Raw genomic sequence first — 23,239 nt, forward strand, 5'->3', positions numbered from 1 at the left:
TGGTTTTTGGAAGAAAGTGTCTGGTTAGTGGCAGAAAGTGTTGATCTGGATCATTATGACACATTTATCGTATTAAAAGGTGCACAATCATACTTTAGTCTCAGAAACGAAACATTTCTTAAGCTAAGTCAACCAGTAATAGTATTCAGAGCTCACCGTCGAAACTTGAACCTTCAAGTCCATGTGTGTCCAGAATTATTTGCGATTGAATGTTAAAAGTCGAGTCGTCTTTTTTATTGAGACACTGCCATCTATAGAAATATGAAAAGAAATTCCTAGTTTGAGTCATTTTTGAAGGAATTGTGTGATTTTTGTACATTTTAGTACTAGATTATTTACATATTATATTCAAGACTCAACCAGCACACCAAAATGGTGCAATGTGTCTTTAAGTGGAGACAATGCCAGTGATGTAATATCATAGTACATACTTCGGGGATTGGAATTGCAATGTAGTGCCATAAAGTATGATAGACACCATCAAATCATCAAATAATGTACATATTTATTTATCTAAGTCGATAATTACTGATGGCCTAATTAGATAAGTCTTACTGTCTAATAACATCTATCAAATCTTCATTCATCACAAATGATACAGTACAACCTCGCAATACGACCGCACAGTAACATATCCCTGTCAATGAAAGAAGTTCTTTTCCAAGATTCCAACCGAACACTCATTGTGACTATTCAATATTCTAAAAACTAAACAATGGCAACCTTTCCAATTTTTGAATTAACATTAAATGTTTATTAGTAGTACCTATCATCGTACATGTGCATTGTCCCCTTGGATGTAGTCCAAAAGCATGCACAGATAGCAGGGCACTTTTTGATGCTATTTATAGCTAAGTTGTAGACAAATTCTTGTCGACAACAGACTATTGTTGTTACAGAACACTTGAAAAATATCGTACTTTATTTTCCTCTCAAACTTAAATTTCGTTTTTCGTGGAAAATGACGTCATCAGTTTGCCGGAAGTGTTTTTATGTGTGACAATTGACCACACGAAGTTTATTGTTGTGTTTATTATAGAGAATAAAAGACAAAAACATAAAAGTGTCTAGTTATATAAAAATAGTATAGTATATGAGATATTACTGTTATCTGTACTTATCAACAGACGATGATAATATACTAATTAACATTCATGGTACGTTTGTATCTTTTAGACTTACCATCATGTAATATTCATACTCTAGCAATTCTGCTAGAATAATTTCGTAAAATACCAATATAGAGCTCACAAAATATGAAACTAAAAACGTACACAGAATCTTGGTGTTGAGGGTCACGTTGTCTTTGAAATATCATAAGAACACAAAATCGAGTTTCAAACCTTTGAACTACCACCTAACAAAAATCCATTTCATTATAACTAAACACTAAATCATTGAAGTAATACTGAAGACATCATCTTTTGAGCTTTCCAGCAAAAAAAAAAACCATTCTCTAATAACTGAACTATTACTGAGCACGAAATTACTGAAATATTATAAAACACTTATATATTGAAATATTACTGTACACAAAATTATTGAAAAATTACCGAATACAAAATTATTGAACTATTACCGAATACAAAATTATTGAACTATTACTGAACACTTACTGAACACAAACTTATTGAACTATTACTGAACACAAACTTATTGAACTATTACTGAACACAAACTTATTGAACTATTACTGAACATAAACTTATTGAACTATTACTGAACACAAACTTATTGAACTATTACTGAACACAAACTTATTGAACTATTATTGAACACAAATTATTGAACTATTACTGAACACAAACTTATTGAACTATTACTGAACACAAACTTATTGAACTATTACTGAACACAAACTTATTGAACTATTACTGAACACAAACTTATTGAACTATTACTGAACACAAACTTATTGAACTATTACTGAACACAAACTTATTGAACTACATTACTGAACACAAAATTACAAATTCATACTCAAATATTTCACTATTTTGCAAAACTATAACTGAACAAAACAAAATTACTGATCTTTTACTGAACTAAAAGTTATTGAGATATTACTGAACACAAAATTATTGAACACAAATCTTTCAGCTGTATACTGAAAACACAAAATTAGTGAACTATTTATGAAAGCAATTGTATCGCACAAGGCACATTAGCTGGGATTTTAAAAACATATTCAATTATGGCATATTTGAATAATATTAGATAAACCTCATTGCTTTTCTGTTATGAGCTTCTTTTAAGCGTTCGGGAGAGAAATAAAATGGTGTTTCGTGTCCTTCTTTTCACTTCCTGATTAGGACGAGCATTGTGCCTGGAATTTATTGCTTACAGTTCATATTCTTGTTTGATACGTATACCAGCAAAACAGGTGCAATATCATGTCTTCGATGTAGACTAGTATACTTGAGTCCTGTGCATAACATACTGTAATCTTTTAATTCATAAGTTCATAAATACTATACTATATTTTCATAAATAAATAAACTTCACTTCTTTGTTTATATTTAAGATGATCCTCTGTATGAAAACCTTAATTCAGCAGTTTACCATATTTTCATGGTATAGCTTACATTTTGTGGTCCTTTTACCCTTTGTGAACGACAGCTATTGGCGCATCATGTTTTGTTTCTTGCGAAGGTCAATTTCTAAAATGTATTGCAAAAACGTTGTGATCGTACCGTTTACTTCATTCTGAATATATATTTCTCTACAGTGCTGAATGTAACAATAACTATTAGGTTCTGTAATGATGTGTCGCATAAAAGCGATTTTTATAAAATCAGATTTTGATAACGCACTCTCTGCAGTCATGTTACTCCTTAAGTTGTTCAGAGCATTACGTTTGTCTTTAATGAAGTTTTTTTTATTCATTAATCGATTAGGAAACTAGAATTCTAAACGTAGTTTGGCTACAGTTGGCAATTAATTTTATTCATTTTAGTTCAAATTATTATGTCTTCGGTACATTGACAAAGCATAAATCACAAGAAAACATATTGGATTTTCTCGAGGTTGCTTTTCCAATGATATATTTCCAAAGTTTATTACTTATCGATATTTAAGAACTAACGTTCTACCAACTTTTATATAGCAGACAAATAATAATCTTAAATCAAAGATCGATTTAGTACTGTCACCATTTATACGAGAAAGAATGCGAAACGTTCTTACAAAAACTTGTATAGGCTCTGGAAATTTATTTTGGCGAAGTACCTTGATCAATATTACTGAAAATAGAGTAATATTGCACGGGTGGCTGGTGGTTATATTTGAAATTGTTGTTATTCATTAAAACGCAACCCATTTCAATTGATGAAAATAAAATCAATTTCAAAGTACTAAAAGCAGTCAGAAAAAGAAAACTGAAACTGTGAAAAGAGGCATCTGAAATAGAACTATTATTTCAATTACTAATTAATATTAATTACGACGGATTATCAAAATGGTGAAAAACTTACTTCGCTTTGCTCGGCTATCATCCGCATCAATACTCCCAACTTTACACATTAAATAATACAATACGATGAAATATGTCAGAAACCACATGGGAACCATAGTACATTTTTTTTAATCTTTACCCCTCTCCCCCAGGACACAGCCCACCCCCCACACACAATTTTAATCCACCATGTTTAAAGACCAATAAAGCTACACTCAAAATTTTCATCATCTATCAATCAATAACGAATAAGTCACATCCGAGTTAAGATTATCCCATTGTAAATCCAAAGATGTATGAGATGAGCTTTAAATCCATGTGAACTACTCGGCCGGTTTAATCCCTTTGTGTGTGTTCAGACAGTTTGTCTTTCAAGTTGCTTGCAAGTGATAGTATAGGTAAAGATAGAGAGTTGTTTACGATAAACCTTTTGGGTAGAAATCTAGAGACGTTTTAGTGTTTATATCTTTAACTTATACTAGTATAACAATAAAACTATATAGTGTCTATCTACCTATAGTATCTTTTACTACAAAACTACTATTTTACATCTATATTCATCCAAATTTCATAATTCGATTATCCAACTTCTAACTTTCCTTTTCCACTTGATCAAAAGTTATTTTATTCTATTTTGTTGTCATAAATCTTTGATTTTGATACTAGATAATTGATGTTGTACTTTTCTTTAAAGCTAATCCACAAGAACAAGGTTAACAAATATCAAAATATTCCACATTCAATCGCAAATTTATTTCAAAAATGTCTTCGTTGGCGATATTTCAGAACAAAGAGAATCGATGAAATTTTCTTTGAAATAAACTCAAAATGGGCAACAAAACGCTTTTCATCTGTTATGATTATGTTGAAAGCTAACAAAATTCACTCCTTTACACATTGAATACTTCAACACAAAATAATTCATTCACTCGCCAGCCAACTTTTATTACCCAAACTTTTATTTTCCTTCCCTAATCCCCTTTGGCTGTTTTTCCAAGATAAGATATTTTTCTAACATTAGTTAATCCCCCAACCTTACATCTCCCATCAAAAACAAATTTTCTTCATTCGTCAAGTGTGAAATTTGTAAAAGGAAATCGTCAGACTAATTTAATCAATTTCACTTGAAGATAAAAATGCGATCATTTAAGATTAGACGAAATTTCATCTGATTGCCCCAAACTGTATTTAAAGAATGTTTTATTTTCGGAATTTGATTTAAATTTTCTTTTGACTATCTGATTTCGATATGCAACTTGCATGATTCAGTTTTAGATTTAGATCATTAATGGGCATATGGGTTTATAATGATACTATGGACCAATTAATACTGACCTAATTAACTATTTAAGAATAAAGGTAATTCTATAATCGTGCTGAAGTTGAAATTCAATTGCCCATGTAATTTGTCGCGGGATGAGACAAGGATCGATATTTAAACCCCCTCTTTTTTATTCCATTTGTTAATTATAAATGTGAAATATGCAGGAATTTGTCGCGAAATTTAATCTGATTCTAATTTTGTCAACATTCCTGTAGACCTAGCTGCTGATGGGTGCGAATAAGGTCAAGAGTAAGAATGCTCTTGAACCCAAGATGTTATACTTGAGAAAAATTCCTTCTTTCTTTTCAGATTTTGAAGATGTGATAGAAAATTACAACACGAAATATCAAGATCCCATGACACGATTTTACACATTTACTGCATGTGAAAAGGGCAGAGACCACAATTTCAATTGATGAAATCCTTCGAATTCTAATTTGAAAAAAAAAATTAAGATGCATTAAAAGATTAAGATCAAACTTTGCTAATGGATATATTTTTAAAGGTAGGTATATTCCCGTGTGTGTCTCCATTTGGCATGGTTAAAAATATAAATTTGACATGGTTTCAGATGATTTGATTTGAATAAAGAAATTTAAGATTAAATTTTTGATTTGTTTTTGATAATTACGATAATGTTCAATAATATATTCATTATGATTTAGTATCATACACATATAGTTGTGAAGACAGACATATAAATAATCTCTCAAGTAATTCTCCTGAATCTGAAAAATTCTACAAAAATGTCAATACCGTGTATCATTCGTATAATCTAAAGCAATAATAATTTCTTTCTTTCCAATTACATATACATACACACTTTGGACATATATTACTATTTCGGACCAAAATATATATTACTACTTCGGACACCTATTTAAACACATTTCTATCTAAAGCATTGAACAGGTGTCCTTCGAGTCCAGTCATATTCTGATCTTAATGGTACAGGGGACAAGTTTGCCATCTGTTTGAACGATCGTACCGTCTAAATTTGAGCCTTTAAATCAAAGTGTGTTTCCATCCAGTGGCGGAGCCAGGTTTACGTCCGAAGTGGACTACAAGGTGGAGAGGGGGGGTGGGGGGGGGTGATCCCTCTGTGCCTCCTCCCCCTCCTTTGGCTCCGCCACTGTGCCCATCTGCGTTTCGAAGTTAATATGACGACTCGTCTTTTCTTGAGAATTCATAAGACAGATCTGTGGCCTTTTAGTTGCCAAGATGAGTGAGATTCTAAGAAGATCAAGTTACCCTGAATAATATCCATTGATAAAATTGAGAACATAAAAAAGGTTTGGATTCGTGAGCATGTAACGTACAGATGGGAACCTTGAACATCACGTATAAGAATTATAGCGAAGTATATACCACGTTTTGTTGACCTATCAAACTCCTTAATGTGCTTATATCTGATCCTCTTTCGTCTGATAAAAAAGTCTTTTCTCTATTAATCTGCTCACACAAAAACACAAACGCACACAAATGGCAGCATCGTGTTAGGGTTTATTACAATTTTTACTATTTGATATGAACTACTTTTGGAAGTGATATATCTGGCAATGTATAGTCGAAGTATGCGAAATACTGTGTCCAACAGTACGATGCTAGTTTTCTTGGGTCTGTACTGGTAGTACTCATTTCAGCTTGAAAAACCGGTAAAAATGACGACATCTCAATTTTAGAGATCTTTTATGATTGAGATTCTCCCGAATTGGAAAATATTCTGAAAGACTCATAAACAGTTTAACTGACGTCATTTACTGGGATTGAAAGTTGAAAGCTACTTAAAGGACATGGAACTGAAATTAAAATTTAATTCGAGTTCGAAATTTTAAAAGATAAGAATAGAAAATGAATAACTCAAGGTCGCTGCCAGCTATATACTTCAAATACTTGATTCGTGGAAACACGTTATCTGATATCGATATAAAACATACTTTGATTGGAGTATTAAATTGTTACTGGTATATTTTTACCAAACTTTATAACGCACCATTAATACTTAGTACTATTAAATACTACTAATGAGAAAAAGTACCTCAAAGACTTCCTTGTAAACATCAAGTTTTATGATTCGTGGTCAATGAAAACTGAAGAGCTACATAATTATGTATATTTATGTGAAAAGCCCTTCGCATCGATTTAAGCGGCCTTGCTATTATGGTCAGCACTTAAATATATCAACTGAAAACTATGAGCTTTAAGCAAATATAATGACGATGGAATAGACGGGGTACGGTGTCCGGTGCGGTGTACGGTGCGGGATGATCGATACAGTAGAAAATAAAACAGATACGGCGCGGACACGATTCGCTTCAACTGTTTTCTACTGTATCGATCATTCCGCACCGTATACCACACCGAACATCGTACACCGTCTATTCTCACCTTAAACATAAAGCTCTAACTTTTCCTCAACCCAAGTTTTTGTAGTAAGTATAATTTCGAATACATGTCATTCCACAAAAGTCTTCGAAAAAATTTGATCGAAAATGTAATGTTTTTTTCTTTTTGAATGAAATGGGTCCCAGGTGTGTATTTTAAGTAGAACGGACAAAGAACAAGAATGTTGTCATTTTGTACAGTAACATTAAAGGCATAGTCATACTTTTGCGTGAATACAGTCGCCCAAAAGATCTATCACTAAATAAAAATGTTTGCTCAAAAACACGTCTTTTTATCAAACTTATATAGAACTATTAATTTACTATCGTCAAGTTTACAATAACAGTTCAGTCTGCATCTTTATTGCTCTATTGTCATAATGCACTGAACAAACTTTACACATATTTCACACTTCTTTCAAAAACTTTAACCAATTTCCTTCCTTTCAACCCAAATTCAAGATGGCCGCCAAAGTGTATGGCAATTCAGACGACAATGTTTTTGTGTTTAGAATATATATCAATTTTCTTTGCCTATCAAATCTCTTCTTAGTAAACAAATCAACATTTACTTTATCTATTGTATGAAAAGTTTGTTCGTTGTCACCAAAAATAATTGTATGTTTACATTTTAACTTTTCTTATTTTCAATTTAATTCTATCATGTTATTAAGAGTTAGATTTCAAGTCCTTATCCCTTTCAAAATTAATTAAATTTTCCCAAATGAGTGTTTATCAACGGTGAAGTTAAGAAAATCAAACATGCATCAGAGCGTTAATTGAACAGACGTATTTTTATTAAATATTTCAATACGCCCGAGTATTTTAATGAAATTTAACATCATCTTTAGCAATGAAATTTTTGGCCCACTGTCGGGTACTGAAGGTGCATGTGGATACCCTGAGAAGTGATAACGAGGGGTGTGCAGGGGGGTTGAGACGGGAACAGGGGGAGTAAAAACGTAAAGTGAAAAAGAGAAGATTGAGATGAGAGGAGGGGAAGAAGGTTGAGGAGGGAAAGCGAGGGTTGAGGAGATAGGAAGAAGATTGAGATGAGAGGAGGGGAGGAAGGTTGAGGAGGGAAAGCGGGGGTTGAGGAGATAGGAAGAAGATTGAGATGAGAGGAAGGGAAGAAAGTTGAGAAGAGATGGAGAAGATTCGGGGGATATAAAGAAGATTGAAAGGAGAGGATGAAAATATAGAAGAGATGAAAAGAATCAGAGGAAGATCAAATATAGAAGATCTGGAAGATAGAAAGACGTTCTAGAGGAGAGGAAAGTGATTGACCTTTTCAAGGTTGCCGATGCAATCGGATAAGATGTCAGTCTTTTCAACATTTTTTTAAATTAATCGCCCAATGAGCTGCGATGTGAAATTTACCAGAAAAAAAGAAGAGAAAGGTTTGCTTTTAGGTTACATTGGGCTGCTTAGCTTAGTGGGGGGTCCGTGACAAATTTTGATGTGATTTGAAATGACAGTGAAATAAGTTATTATTGAATAATTTACTTACAGTGATAAACTTGATACTTTAATTGACTTTTATTTTTACACTTACTGAACTTTCTATATGTATCAATTAGTCTTATTTTACAGGTTTCACAATGTGAAGTGAGGGGTGCAAGGACATTAACTATATTCTACGGTAAAATGTGGGATAATATGCAGCTGCTTATCATTCACTCTTTGTGTAGTAGTTTGTTAGTATGACTATAGTTAGTATGACTATTGGGTGTATTACTATTGTTAGTATCACTATAGGGTGTATGACTATTAGGTTTATAACTATTGTTAGTATGACTTTTAGGTGTATGACGATTGTTAGTACGACTATTGTTAGTTTGACAATTGTTAGTATGACTATTAGGTGTATGACGATTGTTAGTATGACTATTAGGTGTATGACTATTGTTAGTATCACTATTGGGTGTATGACTATTAGGTGTATGACGATTGTCAGTATGACTATTAGGTGTATGACGATTGTTAGTACGACTATTGTTAGTATGACTATTAGGTGTATGACGATTGTTAGTATGACTATTAGGTGTATGACGATTGTTAGAATGACTATTAAGTGTATGACTATTGAGTGTATGACTATTGGGAATATGCCTGATTGTACATGACCGCGACAATCTTCAATTTTCTACAAATAGAGATATATCATTGGCCTAGCAACGTCTTAATCTAGCATTACGGAGGGCCGGAAATTCAAATAAATTCAAATAATGTGGCGTAACCCTAACTGAAGGCGTGGTCAATTTTCAATATGGTGCGACATTGTCTCAATCCAATTCGAAATTGTGATTTATTTTACAATAGTGTCAAATTTTTCACGAGGTTTTTTGATCTTTTATAGACGTACACCTTTCCCAACTAATTTCATGTAACCTGATATTTATCAATAGAGTTTTTCACTGGAGAAGAGAAGATTAATAAATGATTTAAGGATTAACAGGTAGGTATAATAAATTTAAAAATAGCTAGGTCACGCACAATACATCCGCTAATTAGGTGCAGTTAAAAACCTTTTTGGAATTTATCATATACTTTTAACCAGTACAGCTAAACATAAGATATGTAATGAAAATCCCATTTTGTGTATTCGTGAGAATGCTGTGCAATCCATTTTTGTGTCCGCATCCGTATGCGTTTTGATAAGTATCGAGGGTTTTCCAAAGCAACGTTTGCGGCCTGGTCACACATTGTACATTTCGAACTGCATACGAAATGCACGATAAACCAAACTTGGCACACATTGTGACGCATCGGCAATACTTGTTTTCCTATTAGTCACGCACATCGTCAGTGTTTGTACCGAATCAGCAGTCCATAGCCGTCCGTAAACGCAAAAGCCATTTGTCGCGCTAACGGGGGTGTTGAGTATGGAGTTTGGGGACACGTGTAAGCAGAAACTTGGATTTGCTAAGGATTTGGATAGGGTTTGCTCTGATCTGTTTTTATTGAGCATGCGTTGAGTTTGCATACACATGTAATAGCAGCTTTGCGTTTCTGGAGCATTTCGACGGCGATGAACAGGTGTTTAAGGGCAGTTTGTGATGACAACATTCCATCATAAACAAAGCAATTAAAAACTCAAAGAAACCTCTCTTCCAAATTTTAATATGGCCTAATTTTGATAAATAATACATGTTGATTGGAAACTGTCTTGAAATAAAAAGAATCTGTAACATATAGTTGACTACTCCTGTATTCCCCATTGATTCTGAAATAAAAAGAAATTTAATGTAATAGGTGAATCCAAAAACTATTGATAACCCAACATTACATATGACTCCTATATTTAGCATGGCAAGAATATTCGCTACGAAGAGAGGCAACAACTTTTATCAGGCTAACAATTTAGGATCCTTGGCCAATCCCATTTCCTGGATTAGCCGTACCCATTAACAGCTGGGTGTACTGGAATAATGAGAACAGGTTTATTCAAGGTCAAGAGACTTTCAAATGCCCTTCAAGATTATAACCCACGATCACCATTTGCTCGATGAGCCATGCAAATGAAAAGTAAAGTTTCCAATGCTATAACAGACAGTATGACATGTGCTTAGGTATAATATTATCAATCGAAAATCCCTAAAACTGAGTAATTAAAGAGAAAACACTTGAAAATATTAAGCTTTTTTCATTAATTACGCCAGTTAAGTCCAGTTAGACTCATTTTGGCCAAGTTTAAAAAATGAAATTCTATTGTCATCCTGATAGAAAGTATATATTTTAAAGATTTAAATACTTACAACATCTTGTTTACTATGACCAAGTTTTTTCTCCACATTTTGTGCTATAACCTGTGATCTGAAGGCAAGGTTTTTAGTTTTCTCAATAATTTGTTGATATGGTGAAACAGCTTGAGTTCCCATTACAACATGACCCTGAAAATAATGAGAAATTTGTTAATTTGACAAAATAAAATGGGAATTTCCGCTGTATAACAGACCTTCAATTCTCAAAACAAGCATTGTCATGTAAGGTACACTCACTTATCTAATAAATTTCAGTATATCAAGGGCTGTAACTCTGTGAATATTTGTTGACTCATACTTAAATTTTAACTTGGCCAAGATCTTGTGCATAAATCTACACACCCAATTCACAACCAGTCTGTTTTTGATAATAAAAACAATATAAAAATGCAGAACAAAAATAACTTACCAATTTAGAATCTATTTTAGCATCTAATCTGGCATTCCGGATTAAATTAACAATCCATTTCTCAGCATCATCTGGTGACATGTTTAATTTCTCAGCTAACATTCTGAAAAAAGAATTTATCAAAATATGGAAAGAGATGGCTATTATGGAAATACACGTGTCTTTGTCCAACAGACTTCCATACAACCATACATAGTGAAACATACTGGCTTCAAACCCAAAACGAGCCAGAACCCTTGTTAAAAGAGATGTATTTTGTTGATATGTTTCCATTTATTGTTGGTTTTAATTTGGTTTATTTGGTTATCACTTCCATACAGCAAAGCTATATTAAAATCTAGATAATCATGTATCTTATAATATAATTAGTTTAATACAACCAACTGACACCTGCCACTAATATCATTGACCTTAGTCTAATAATTATATGATGGGGCCAATTACATCTTCTTGTGGGGCCCAAAGAAACATATAAAAAGGCTGAGCTAGAGAAACAGACTTCTGCTGGTTTCAATATGGTTGGCATAGTGCCAGAATAGACAGTGTTGCCAGACTAGGTCTGTGTTTATCATTAAGTAGTAAATCAGGTTTTATTTCTGTGTAACCAGTGACTCGAATCCTGTACAATATTTCATCATTTGTAGTCATTCCGTGGGTGGGACAATATTAACGAGTTTTAGACTTAATTAATGACTGCAATTAGTCAAAATTTTGAACAGTTCCAATATTTCAAGTGAATGTTTTTCTGATTAATTTCTACAAATCAACATTGAAGTATTATGTCTATGTCTACCGAAAATAATGTAATTTAATTATTTCAAAAATGCCTGCCACAATTTGTTGTATTTTTGTGCTTCAAATTGCTTTGTTTAATTTTTCAAAAGTATCAATCCTTAACATAGTTTAAATAAAATTTCAAAATAAAAATTTAAAAAGTTATTGCATATGCTCAAAATGGGAACAACTTAGGCAATAAAGATTTTCATGCATTAATCTGGCAAATACAGCCTTGTGCAGCCAGCAGATAGACAATGAAACTGATGAAATTATCTAAACATCAAGAAGAAAAGCAATTAATTCATCTGTCATAATTCTAGTTGTTTGAAAATATAATGAAATTATTTGTAGAATATATTGCCAATAAATTTAGGAAGTATAATTAAAGCCCCGATTTGTTTCAACTGCTGCCAAGATGTACCATTGATAGGCAATTTTATGTCATAACAATACAGAGTCTGTTATTTTTTATCTAAATAAATAAGTAGTAAATAACGCCCTGTTTTCAAAGTTTACATAAGTCACTGTCATATAATTGTAGTCTTGGTTGTCAAAAATATAATTACTTCATTTTTGTTGTGTTGAGCTGTTCAGGAGAAAAATTCTCCAAAAAACAGCTAATTGATTAATGAATATGTAATTTCTTATCAAGTTCTCTTAATGAATCCTTTCAAATACAATTTTTAAACCTCAGCTATTTAACAATGACTGTGATTTTAAGCCTTTGTTATAGAAGTCAACCTAAGATAAAATTCTTTTACAATATGCTGATATTATTATTACATTGAAAGTATTGACACTTCACATGTATTTTAGAGATGATCGGTTTCTACTGACTTCTTGTACTATCCTAACATTTCTTAAATACACTTACCCAATACTAATACACTCATGTATTCTACAAAACGTTTCAAAAATTAACAACCGGGCGTTTTCTATAAAATCATCTAAACAGGCCACCAAGAAGAAATCATTACTTAAAACCTGAAAAGAAAATAGAGAGATAACTTTGCAGGTAAACTAAGAACTGCATGTGTATAGTGTACACTGTTGATTTTAAATCATTTCGACCAAGATGTGAAGCATTTGTCGACTTAATCTTAGTCTAATCACAATCTGGCATTGCAACCATGTAAAGTAGAAGACTAGATGTACAGAGATACTTACAGTTTCACAGTCTCTAAGTTTTTTCTGTGCACCATCAAAATCAAAATGTACATACAGACATTCAATAAATTCTGTAATGGGATCTTTATATGTGTAGGATTCCTGAAAATGCAAAGTTAATTATGATGTGAAATGGCATCAAATTGGTGTATAATTAATCATATTTATTCAAGTTTTATTGAAGGAAAATTACATCACATGTTATTTCTTCTGATATAAATTCAAAACCAACACATAACCAAAGGAAAGATAACTATCCTTTCTCATGTTTGCAATCAGACCACAGTTAACCACATGTATAAAATAGTTCATACTTACGTGTTGAATTATTTTGACTAAATCCTTCATGCATTGTCTCCATCTACCTTTATTAGTAACTACTGCTGTAGTTAAATACCGTAATATATGGGGACACATTGTCTGTATGGCATTTAAATAACTGAAATGTACCAAATTGCAAGTCATGTGACCATTTTACCAACAATTTATATATCTATGCCAGTACCTGCCATTTAGGAATTCAAATTAATTTACTCTTTGCCTTCAGATGGGAAATTACCCCACTGACACGTATAAAACCGTTGAACAGGGCTATCTCAAAAATCCTGGTTGTGTCAAAACCTAATCCCTATAGGTAGGCAAGCACCCTTAGGAACATGTAAAAATCACAAATAGAAGACCTACCTCTGTTCATATAGAAACATTTCTATTATTGTATCTCTTCCTTTAGCATGATTAAAAAAGACAAATAAACTCCAATGTATCAACCAAGTTCTCTGTTGTAATAACTGTAAGTCTCCAGCAAAAGTCTGCAAACAAAATGTTGTAAGTGAAAAAGAAGTCTTTGTAGAACTATTTTGCAAGAGTGACAATTGAAAATTGCTTCTCTGTATCATTTTGTATTAGTGGCTGATTCTCTGAAACACTGAAAGTGGCATCAGAATTTTTCTTGTCTTAAGGAGGATTTAAACTCAAAGCACCGAATCACTTAGCAAACAACGACTGAGCTATTTAACTTCCACATTCTTTTGTATCATATCGGTGGAGCCCTCATATCTTAGATTTTCACTGATATATAACATCTCCTAAACACTAGACAACTGTCATTATTACTACTCCAGTACTTACATTATGATCTATGATATCTTTTAATCTGTTCAAATCTTCTAATGCTACATCCCAATTCTGCATCAATATTTCTGATGCTAACTTTCCCCATAAAGCATTCATAAAATTCTTATCATTTGGTGCTAACTGAAATGGGACATTGAAATTGACTATAACACACTAACAAGTTTGAAAGTTTGATTCTAAATGTTTTGTTGAAATAAGAAAATTAAATGGTTTTTATTTCTATTCAAATGTCTTGACTCATTTTCAGTTTTAAGTATTTTCAATTTATACCATCCTTGAGAATTTGGAGCTCTAGCTATCAGAACAGAGTAATACATAGAAAGCATCTACAGAGGCAATTCAATGAAAGGATTGTAAAGAGGTTTTCTAAATTTCCAATTTTCGATCAGCCTTCCGCCTCCAATAGAACTAAAGTGTTTGCTGATGTCACTTATTACGAAATGTGCTTTATCGCATATGGACCTTAACCTGGATAGGAAAACTTACAAGAGCTCTAACAAAATAAAGGTACTCAGCAGCTCCAGAATAATTACCACATTCATATTGAAATTTAGCATAATTATATAATGTTTCTACCATCTCAGGCTTAAACTGAAAATAAAAAAATAGTTCACATATAAACTTCTATTCTGAACCTCAATGAGTAAATAAAGACAGACAACAATTGCTATTTGTTATTAAGTATCTGAATCTACAACAAGGACAGTCTTCAAGATGTTCATATCAGCAGGTTTAATGCAAATATTAATTTATATTACACTTACACCCTTTTCTTGGTATAAAAAGTCACATAATTGTCTACCATCTCTGAAAAAAAAAATTAGTAAGGTGTAAAAAGAAAATTTCTTCCCCGTGAGACACTGCCTTGAAATCTAACAAAAAACTATTGTTAGCCAATATTGCCTTTAGTTTATAGATTCACAAGAATATGACATACACTCTGACAGAGAACATACCTCCACATCAGCATCCGTTAGTATCAAAGGAACATTATTCTTTACCTGTTTTGAATGGTTCTTGTAACTTCAGGATCTTCAAATATTTTAGTAATAACATCTGTTTCAGCTTGTAATGTTTTTAATTCATTTACAACTTTACCACGCTTATCTTTTAATACTATAAGAAAAAAACATTGTTTGTGTCAAGTTCTAATCCCTTTTGGAGCATCAATAAAACTTATAACGCATTATAAACTTTTAAGAAAATTCGAAATCAAAAACAAGAAACTAATTAATAGTATTAATAAGCTACCTGGTGGAACTTGTTGATCTGGATACAAGTTCTGGTGAACATCCATGGCAAAATCCACCATATTAGTGTTACTTAAAAGATCAAGTTTGCCTTTCAACATCTCTTTGTCATCGTACAGCTAGAAACAAAATAATCATGAGCACAATCAAGTTACGATAACAAAAACAGAAATAAAATCTTAATTCTGCTAATAAATTCCATGTAAGTTGAAAAAACAAAGATATAGATCTAAAAGGCATAACATATAATGAATAGGCCTGGGCTACTTCTCCAATCATGAGTTGTTGTTTGCATGATATTTGTCAATTTCTTCACTGGGTTGTTGAATTTTGACACCAGATCTTATGACATCTGTCAATACTCCTGACAATAATGTTTCAAAATAATAAGACCAAGAGAATGTACAAGTAAACAATTATAATATATCAATATTTGATTAGGAAGATTGACATATGGAAGGATATGGCATGCAATAATAATAATAATAATAAGCCTAATCTAATGGAAAAATAATCGTCATATTAGCGCTTTAAGACTTTCACATTATATGGAATAATAATTCAAACCAGCACAAAATACAACACGTAGGTTGTCTTTTATATTACCTCTTTTACTGACAAAAATTCCAGTAAAGGAAACACCAAATGGCGATCTAAATATTCCCCCAAACGCGTGGTCAAATCGTACTCCGCCATTTTCCTGGTTTTGTCTTGTTTGTCCAGATTCATCTATCAGAGAAAATTGCTATTATCAGTAAATGTCTGGAAATACGAGAAAATTATACGAAACAAAAAAGGATAATGTATTATCTAAATCCACTTATTATCACTTATGCCTATATTTTAATTTGTTTTGGCTATTCTTTTATTACATTTTATTATTATTCAATATCAGCTGATCGTTTAGAAAGAAAAATAAGATAAATTCGCAACTAAATAGTATAGCTTCAACTAGATCGAAGCAAGATGGCTTCCTTTAAAAATTTCTGAAATTTCGGAAACAAGAAATTATTTTATATTAAAATGGATAAGGAGGTCAAAAATGGAATGGTGGCTTCATCTTCTAAGCCAAAAAGTGACAAGGTTTCAAATGGAGCCAAACGAGCGGAAGAAGTTTTGGATGAAAGCAGTGATGATGATGATGTCACTGTTGTTGATAAACAAAACAAGCAAAAAAAGGATCAAGAAGGTATTTCTATGGGTTATTGTTAACTTGGCATCTAACCAAAATGATCCAAACGGTCAAAATGGCCCCCAGAAAAGGTCAAAATGGTACTAAAATAATATTGAACAACTTAAACAAAGTCAAAAGATAACTTAAATTTCTAGTGGCCTCATCTTTCTTCAATTTTCCTGGCTTGCCCTGATAAATTTTTCCTAGACTACAAAATATCTTGTTTCAGATTATTGTTCCTTAATTGAATGATACTTTGGTATCTAAGTGGATCTATTACTGGGTATAAAAATTTATTAATCTAATAATTGTTATATTATTTGTTTATTTTATATTTTAAGATTCATTAAACAATCCAGATTGTCCAGTTTGCCTTCAACCCTGTATACATCCAGTACAGTTACCCTGTCGACATATCTTCTGTTTCCTTTGTGTAAAAGGTGTGGCCAACAGAAGCCGTAAATGTGCTCTGTGTAGACAGATTATACCTCCAGATTTCTTCTTACATCCTACTCTGTTACGTAAAGAAGATTTGGAACATACTGTCTTGTTTGATGATGCTTATCAATGGTTCTATGAAGGTGCCAATGGTTGGTGGCAATATGATGATAGAACCAGTATCGATATTGAAACTCATTTCAAAAAGAAAGACAAAGCTTTTGAACTTTTAATAGCTGGATTTATGTATATTATAGACTTTGAAAATATGATCCAGTGTCGACGAAATGATCGAACAAAGAAGCGTAGAATTAAGCGAGATCTAGTCACAATGCCAAATAAAAAAGGTATAGCTGGGTTGAAGATTGGAAACCCAAGTTCTGAAGAATCTGATAGACCAGGTGGTGATGGAAATGAAGCTCCAGTATTATCTTTACCTGGTGGTCAACAAGTTCCTATTCCTATTGTAAGAATTGATAGAACAGGGGGTGGGTATGATACCTCACTTTCCCCACCAACACCGTCAAACACTCCCCAAACCCCACAAACACCTTCTGAAAGTCCTCCTAATAGTTCAACAACAGAGAGAGATTTATCCATTCATCTTGAAAGACTTCATTTAGGAGACAGTTCCCGAACATCCAGTAGTCCACCACTTCACACGCTAGCTGAGGAATTTCAGAGGATCAGCAATGGTCGAGATACAACACGATTGAATGCTGTTCATTCTCGTTTACAAGAGTTGGAAAATGATATTTATAATCAAGTTGAGGATGATGCTTCAACACCTACAGAAGAAAATCATAATAATTTTACCCAAAACTGTGATTCTCCTGACAATGTTGATATTTAAAGCAATCTATTGAAATTGTTAATTGTGATCTGTAAAAATTGGAAATTTGAAAGATTTGAACTCTGTGATCATGCTGCGAGTCAAATGGGATTTTTTATCTGGCTAAATTACCATTACCTGAAGCTTATATTAATGATCATGCTGTATAATACAAGTGCATACGGCAAATATTTGTAATGTGTTTTTTTGATGTAATATACTGCTAATTGTATCTCCAAAACATGACAATGAAATCACTTTACGAAGCGTCTCCTTCAGTGGCTTATATCTTTGCAGTATTTGTTTAACAATATTTGTTCTTATAGTATACACAACACATATGTACCATTATCTAACATATTGTTATGTGGCCTACATTGAGTCTTTTCTAATAAATAAGGAAATGAATTGTTGGACTAGTCATGAAGGGTGGCTGTGGTCTTATAGAGTTCTTAATAAGATTTTCTAAATGATGTACGTGTATCAGGAACACTGAAAGCATCATTTTTAACACTCCACTACAACTAAGTGTTTGATGATGTCACAAATCATGAAGGCCTTAGTGATAAAGCATATTTTGGGACTTCAATGGTGTCCTACTGAAAATTGGAATGTTGCAAATTGATGCCATCAGTGTCCCTTAAAGAAATATGTGTATATATGTATAGAAGGAAAAGATGGAATCAAATTTTCGATTTGCTTGCTTTGGTTAAGCTTTATCTAAATATTGCAAGCTTCAGTATTGTAAAGTTGTATATAATTCATGAATTTGTAAATATTTAAACAGCTTACTGTGAGATATTCAGAATTATATTGTAAATGAATTATTTGTTTTTTTATAAGGGCCCTGAATGTATGTGTTAAACAGCTATACACTTGCACAAGCTAAATTTGAATTTCAGACATATGAGTCATTTAACATAAAAGGAAAACAGCCTGCCAAAAGTTGATCTGTTATGTATGAGGGCTAGTATATGCATGAATGTTTTTGACTATACCTAAACCTCATATTGAAGTCATCTGTTTTAAACACCCAACATTGCAAGTAGATATTGTGATCACATAAGCAGAAAATAAAAAAGGTTCAGATACTTTTTGTATAAACATTTATTCAAGTACTCTCAAATAAATCAACAACTAGATATATATTATTATCTACATTAATTTATAAAAGATTCATAACAACTCAGTATCAAATCATACAATAACAAGCATTTCAAGTTCACATCAATTTCTTAGTACATGGTTAAACTGTCTAAAGTTACTGCAAAACCAAACTATACATATAAAATGTCATCTACAAAAAAATCATGAACCAGTCATTTGCCTTGACATCCCTTATTTCTCTATTGAACTCTTCCTCACAAGCATACTCTCTAAAAGTCAGAAGGTGTACATATATGATTGGAATAGTTCATTTCCTTAACTAAGGGTGGTTTTATGTTGCCCGTCACATTATGTTTAGCTTTGAATACGTGGTTATTGAGATACGGGTTCATTGTGTGTGTACTTTTGTCATCTGTAAATGCATAGATATTCATATAGACTAATTTTTCCTATTAAATAAGATAATTTTTCAATCAAAGCCATTACTGATATAAAACTTAGTTGACTGACTTAAGTAATTTAATAGAGCACTCCATCATAAACAAACATGCATAGCTTACTACACCTTCATCATAAACATTTTGATTCGCAAGTTTTTTGGACAAAGATTATGTCCTACTCAAAGCATGTGATATAAGCGTTTGGTGGTTTAGCAGGTTCAATATCGAAACCTCATCCAAGCATTTAAAGAGAGGGTATAGAAAAGGCCTAATTTCCAATAACAGGATCTGCCTTTTTCTGTGGCTAATGCAGCAACAACCATTCCTGTACATAAAAACAGTGAGGGAATGGTTGATAAAAATGATGTCTCTGATAAAACGCCAACACCAGGAAAAGTCTCTGGGTTTTCTTTGTTCTTATAAAAGTATGTCATCAATCTGAAAAATAGGAAAGATTTTACTTTATATTCTACTGTGTTAATATTCCAAGAAAAAAACAGAAGTGGTTAAAAATTAAGATAAGTCTCTCCATTTGTAAGTCATATGCATATCATCCTCAACTTGTGTTAAATGTCACTAATATGAAGCAAACTATGCTTTATCACATAAGGCCCTTTGCTATAAGTGACATCATCAAACACTTAATTATAATGGAATTGCAGGAACCACAGATGTCTGATTGAAAATTGTAATGGTGCAAATTGATGCTATCAGTGTTCCCAATACACATAAAATATTTAGAAAAACTCTTTACAATCCCTTAAAGCTATCTGCTAAACAAATAATCCTATGATGTTAACTTTTCAAATATCATATAATTAAAACAATGCTTTGGAAATCTCTTATACTCACTTCTCTTTTTCAACAAAACGTTGATGTAACCACAGTCTTAATCCATTAATATCTTCTGGTACATCTTCTATATCATAACGTTTTATATGTATATGAATTTCTGATGTCTGACCACTGAGAAAATCTGGAAATAAAAGAAATAGGATATTGTAACAACTCAAAATCAAATTATCAAAAATATCAATTAGAGACAGAGTGAACCACAATAGTTTCTGACTGTCACATCGTACAAGAATTGTGTGGAATTTATCATGAACATGCAAATTGGCTATAATTGTATGATAACAGGCACACAGGCTCAACGACAGAACAGTGGCATTGGCCCACATTCTAGAAATCACAATGTAATGGAGACTATTCACTATTTAGCTTTATTATACAATCTTACCTGGCATACTAGGAGCAGGAAGTCTCTCCCCATCTTTATTCATGGTATGATTATATCCTATGGTAATATCATATACAGCATCTAATGATTCTCTCAGATGACTTAATCCTATATATACAGCTTTATGTCTTGGTGCTAACACATTATTTAATACTTCAAAACCTGCAAAAATTAATATTTTTAAATCATTTAATATCTTAAATTATTGACAACAGGCTCAAGACAACATGATTGAAAATAGCTCTTCACCACTTCACCTCTGGAGCAGTTGTGCTGTAAATGACTGCAAGTTTTATTGTGTAAACTATTTTTTATGTTTCTATTGTATGCAACTCCAAGTTAGTCCTATGAAACACCATGCTTTATGGTCACATCAATACCTACCTTCTTCTTTAGCAAAGTTTTGACTCTTACTGATCATGTCTGGAAGTTCTGGATTGTATCTTGTTCCCTCAGGGAAAACAACCATCCATGTCTGAAATGATCAAGCATTGGTCGATCGCAACAAAATCTCGTTATGTACACTAACATGACATGTTTTGTTGAACTACTAGAGTGACATTTCAACAGTTAAAATCACTCACAGCATCAACTCTCTACAACCTTTATACAGCTGCCGAGGCATATATACATGTGTATTGTTGCCACTTCTACTCGCCTTCAGAATTAAATACCTCATGGTACATATGATAAATTTTATTTGAATGCCGGTAATTGTGAAAAAAAAAGCCAAATATTAAATGCAGAGATCACTTGTTAACTTTGATTCTCAAATAATCAAACAACAGTGTTTTTTCAAATTTATTGAATCATTAACCTCTTTTCACTTTACTGAGATAAAAATACCACTTACATTTACATTATCCTTAGCTAATTGTATTAACTTCTTAGACGTTCTACTTTCTTCAAACTTTCCACTTCTTTTAACATAAACACAACCATGCTGAAGAGATATATGAATAGTCTTTACTACTCAGTACTCACTGGATTGGGCAACAATGGTAATGTTACTCAATCACAATACTACAAAACAAATATCTCCAAACTGAAATTGACATGATAAATTCTGTTACCCTTTTTTTATCATGGCTCAGATTTTTCTTCCAGAGGTTCATCACATCAAACAACTTTGGTAAAATATATTTACCTGTGCAAAGTAAAAACCATATAAAGGAAAGTATTTTAAGCCATCTTTCAAAATATATCTGACATGGCCCAAACTACCTTGTCTTATAGCTAGCATATTACTCACAACCCAATCAACTAAAATATAAACAAATAAATATGTTTTTAATGCTGAATAATTGGAATTACTATATCAATCACCAATGGTGGTAGACTGAGGTAAAAGCCAGTGCTTGTCATAAGATAAAAAAAACCCATTCTTACCTCATGAATGATGCACTTTGCGATTTGTCAAGTGAATTTTGCTTAGTTTTGCTTTATTTCAATAAAGTATGGAAGAGTAAGGCATAAATTCTTTTTTATAAAGGTGACCAACATTATTTTTTCTCTGTCAGGCTGTATGACCATCTATTAAAACACTTCTCAATACCTTATCAACATACCTGTACATTGATGGTTAGATATGTAGAATACTTTCTCTTTCTTTTCTAAAATTTTATCAACATCTCCATATAAATAAATCTAAAATCAAATTTAAAAAAACTTAATTAAGAAGTAAAAGGAGGCAAAAGATATTTGCTTTACAATAGATAACTTTATGTTTACAATTCAAGAAATGTGCAGATAGAATTTGCTTTTTGCATATTATTTACTAGTAGATCAACTGCATTTGCATTGGATTTGATCTTGAGAACCAGACGACCAAGACAGGAGTATAATCATATCAAATTATTGATATTTGGACCAATCTTTATTTTTCCTTTAAATTTTACCTGAAAGTGTCAGATATGAATGCAATCAGGTTTTATTCACACTAAATACATGTTATGACAAACTAATGACTTGCAAGGCTAAACTACCAGTAAATTTGCCCAATTTTGAATTAATCGTTGAATCATAATAATGTAGGTTAGGTTATGCACCTGTATTCCAGCATAGTGCTCAAAGAAAAACAAAACAAATCGTTGATAAGTCGAATACATAGTGTCATCACCGGCTCGAAAAACACGCCTTGGCATTACAGACGACAGAAGGCGCCATGATGCCCATACAGAAAAGAATGCCGGAGAAGATCCAAGGAGGAGTGCAGCAGGTGCAAACCACCTCAAAGCCTGCAAGTAGAGAATTAAGCTCAGCAACATCGTCCTTTACACTTCGAAGATTACTGTGCTTGAGCTACCGGAAGCATGCTGTATTTGACAGACACGCATGCGTTAACT

At 32.4% G+C, this 23,239-nt stretch overlaps 4 protein-coding genes across 4 annotated transcripts; 1 reads left to right on the forward strand and 3 right to left on the reverse strand.

The window, feature by feature from the left end:
• Positions 1-8,838: 8,838 nt before the first annotated feature.
• LOTGIDRAFT_165765 (hypothetical protein) lies at positions 8,839-10,021 on the reverse strand (the record flags this gene model as incomplete). Its single annotated transcript, XM_009062787.1, has 2 exons — positions 8,839-9,274; positions 9,981-10,021. The coding sequence occupies 2 exons, from the start codon at positions 10,019-10,021 to the stop codon at positions 8,839-8,841; spliced, it is 477 nt and encodes a 158-aa protein (XP_009061035.1).
• Positions 10,022-10,908: 887 nt separating this feature from the next.
• LOTGIDRAFT_126234 (hypothetical protein) lies at positions 10,909-16,359 on the reverse strand (the record flags this gene model as incomplete). Its single annotated transcript, XM_009062788.1, has 12 exons — positions 10,909-11,055; positions 11,336-11,438; positions 12,987-13,096; positions 13,280-13,381; positions 13,598-13,718; positions 13,964-14,088; positions 14,408-14,529; positions 14,896-15,004; positions 15,178-15,220; positions 15,415-15,529; positions 15,665-15,782; positions 16,270-16,359. 12 exons carry the CDS (start codon positions 16,357-16,359, stop codon positions 10,909-10,911), a joined length of 1,305 nt encoding a protein of 434 aa, XP_009061036.1.
• Positions 16,360-17,192: 833 nt separating this feature from the next.
• On the forward strand, positions 17,193-17,648 carry LOTGIDRAFT_76584 (hypothetical protein; the record flags this gene model as incomplete). Its single annotated transcript, XM_009062694.1, has 1 exon — positions 17,193-17,648. A coding segment is annotated over one exon (456 nt), but the record flags the coding sequence as incomplete, so codon positions are not given.
• Positions 17,649-19,197: 1,549 nt separating this feature from the next.
• On the reverse strand, positions 19,198-23,161 carry LOTGIDRAFT_219426 (hypothetical protein; the record flags this gene model as incomplete). Its single annotated transcript, XM_009062789.1, has 8 exons — positions 19,198-20,092; positions 20,507-20,630; positions 20,895-21,056; positions 21,279-21,369; positions 21,748-21,837; positions 22,042-22,157; positions 22,463-22,541; positions 22,943-23,161. 8 exons carry the CDS (start codon positions 23,159-23,161, stop codon positions 19,873-19,875), a joined length of 1,101 nt encoding a protein of 366 aa, XP_009061037.1. The 3' UTR covers positions 19,198-19,872.
• Positions 23,162-23,239: the final 78 nt, after the last annotated feature.

This window comes from Lottia gigantea (assembly GCF_000327385.1).
Source record: "Lottia gigantea unplaced genomic scaffold LOTGIsca_53, whole genome shotgun sequence".
In the NCBI taxonomy this organism is placed as follows: domain Eukaryota; kingdom Metazoa; phylum Mollusca; class Gastropoda; family Lottiidae; genus Lottia; species Lottia gigantea.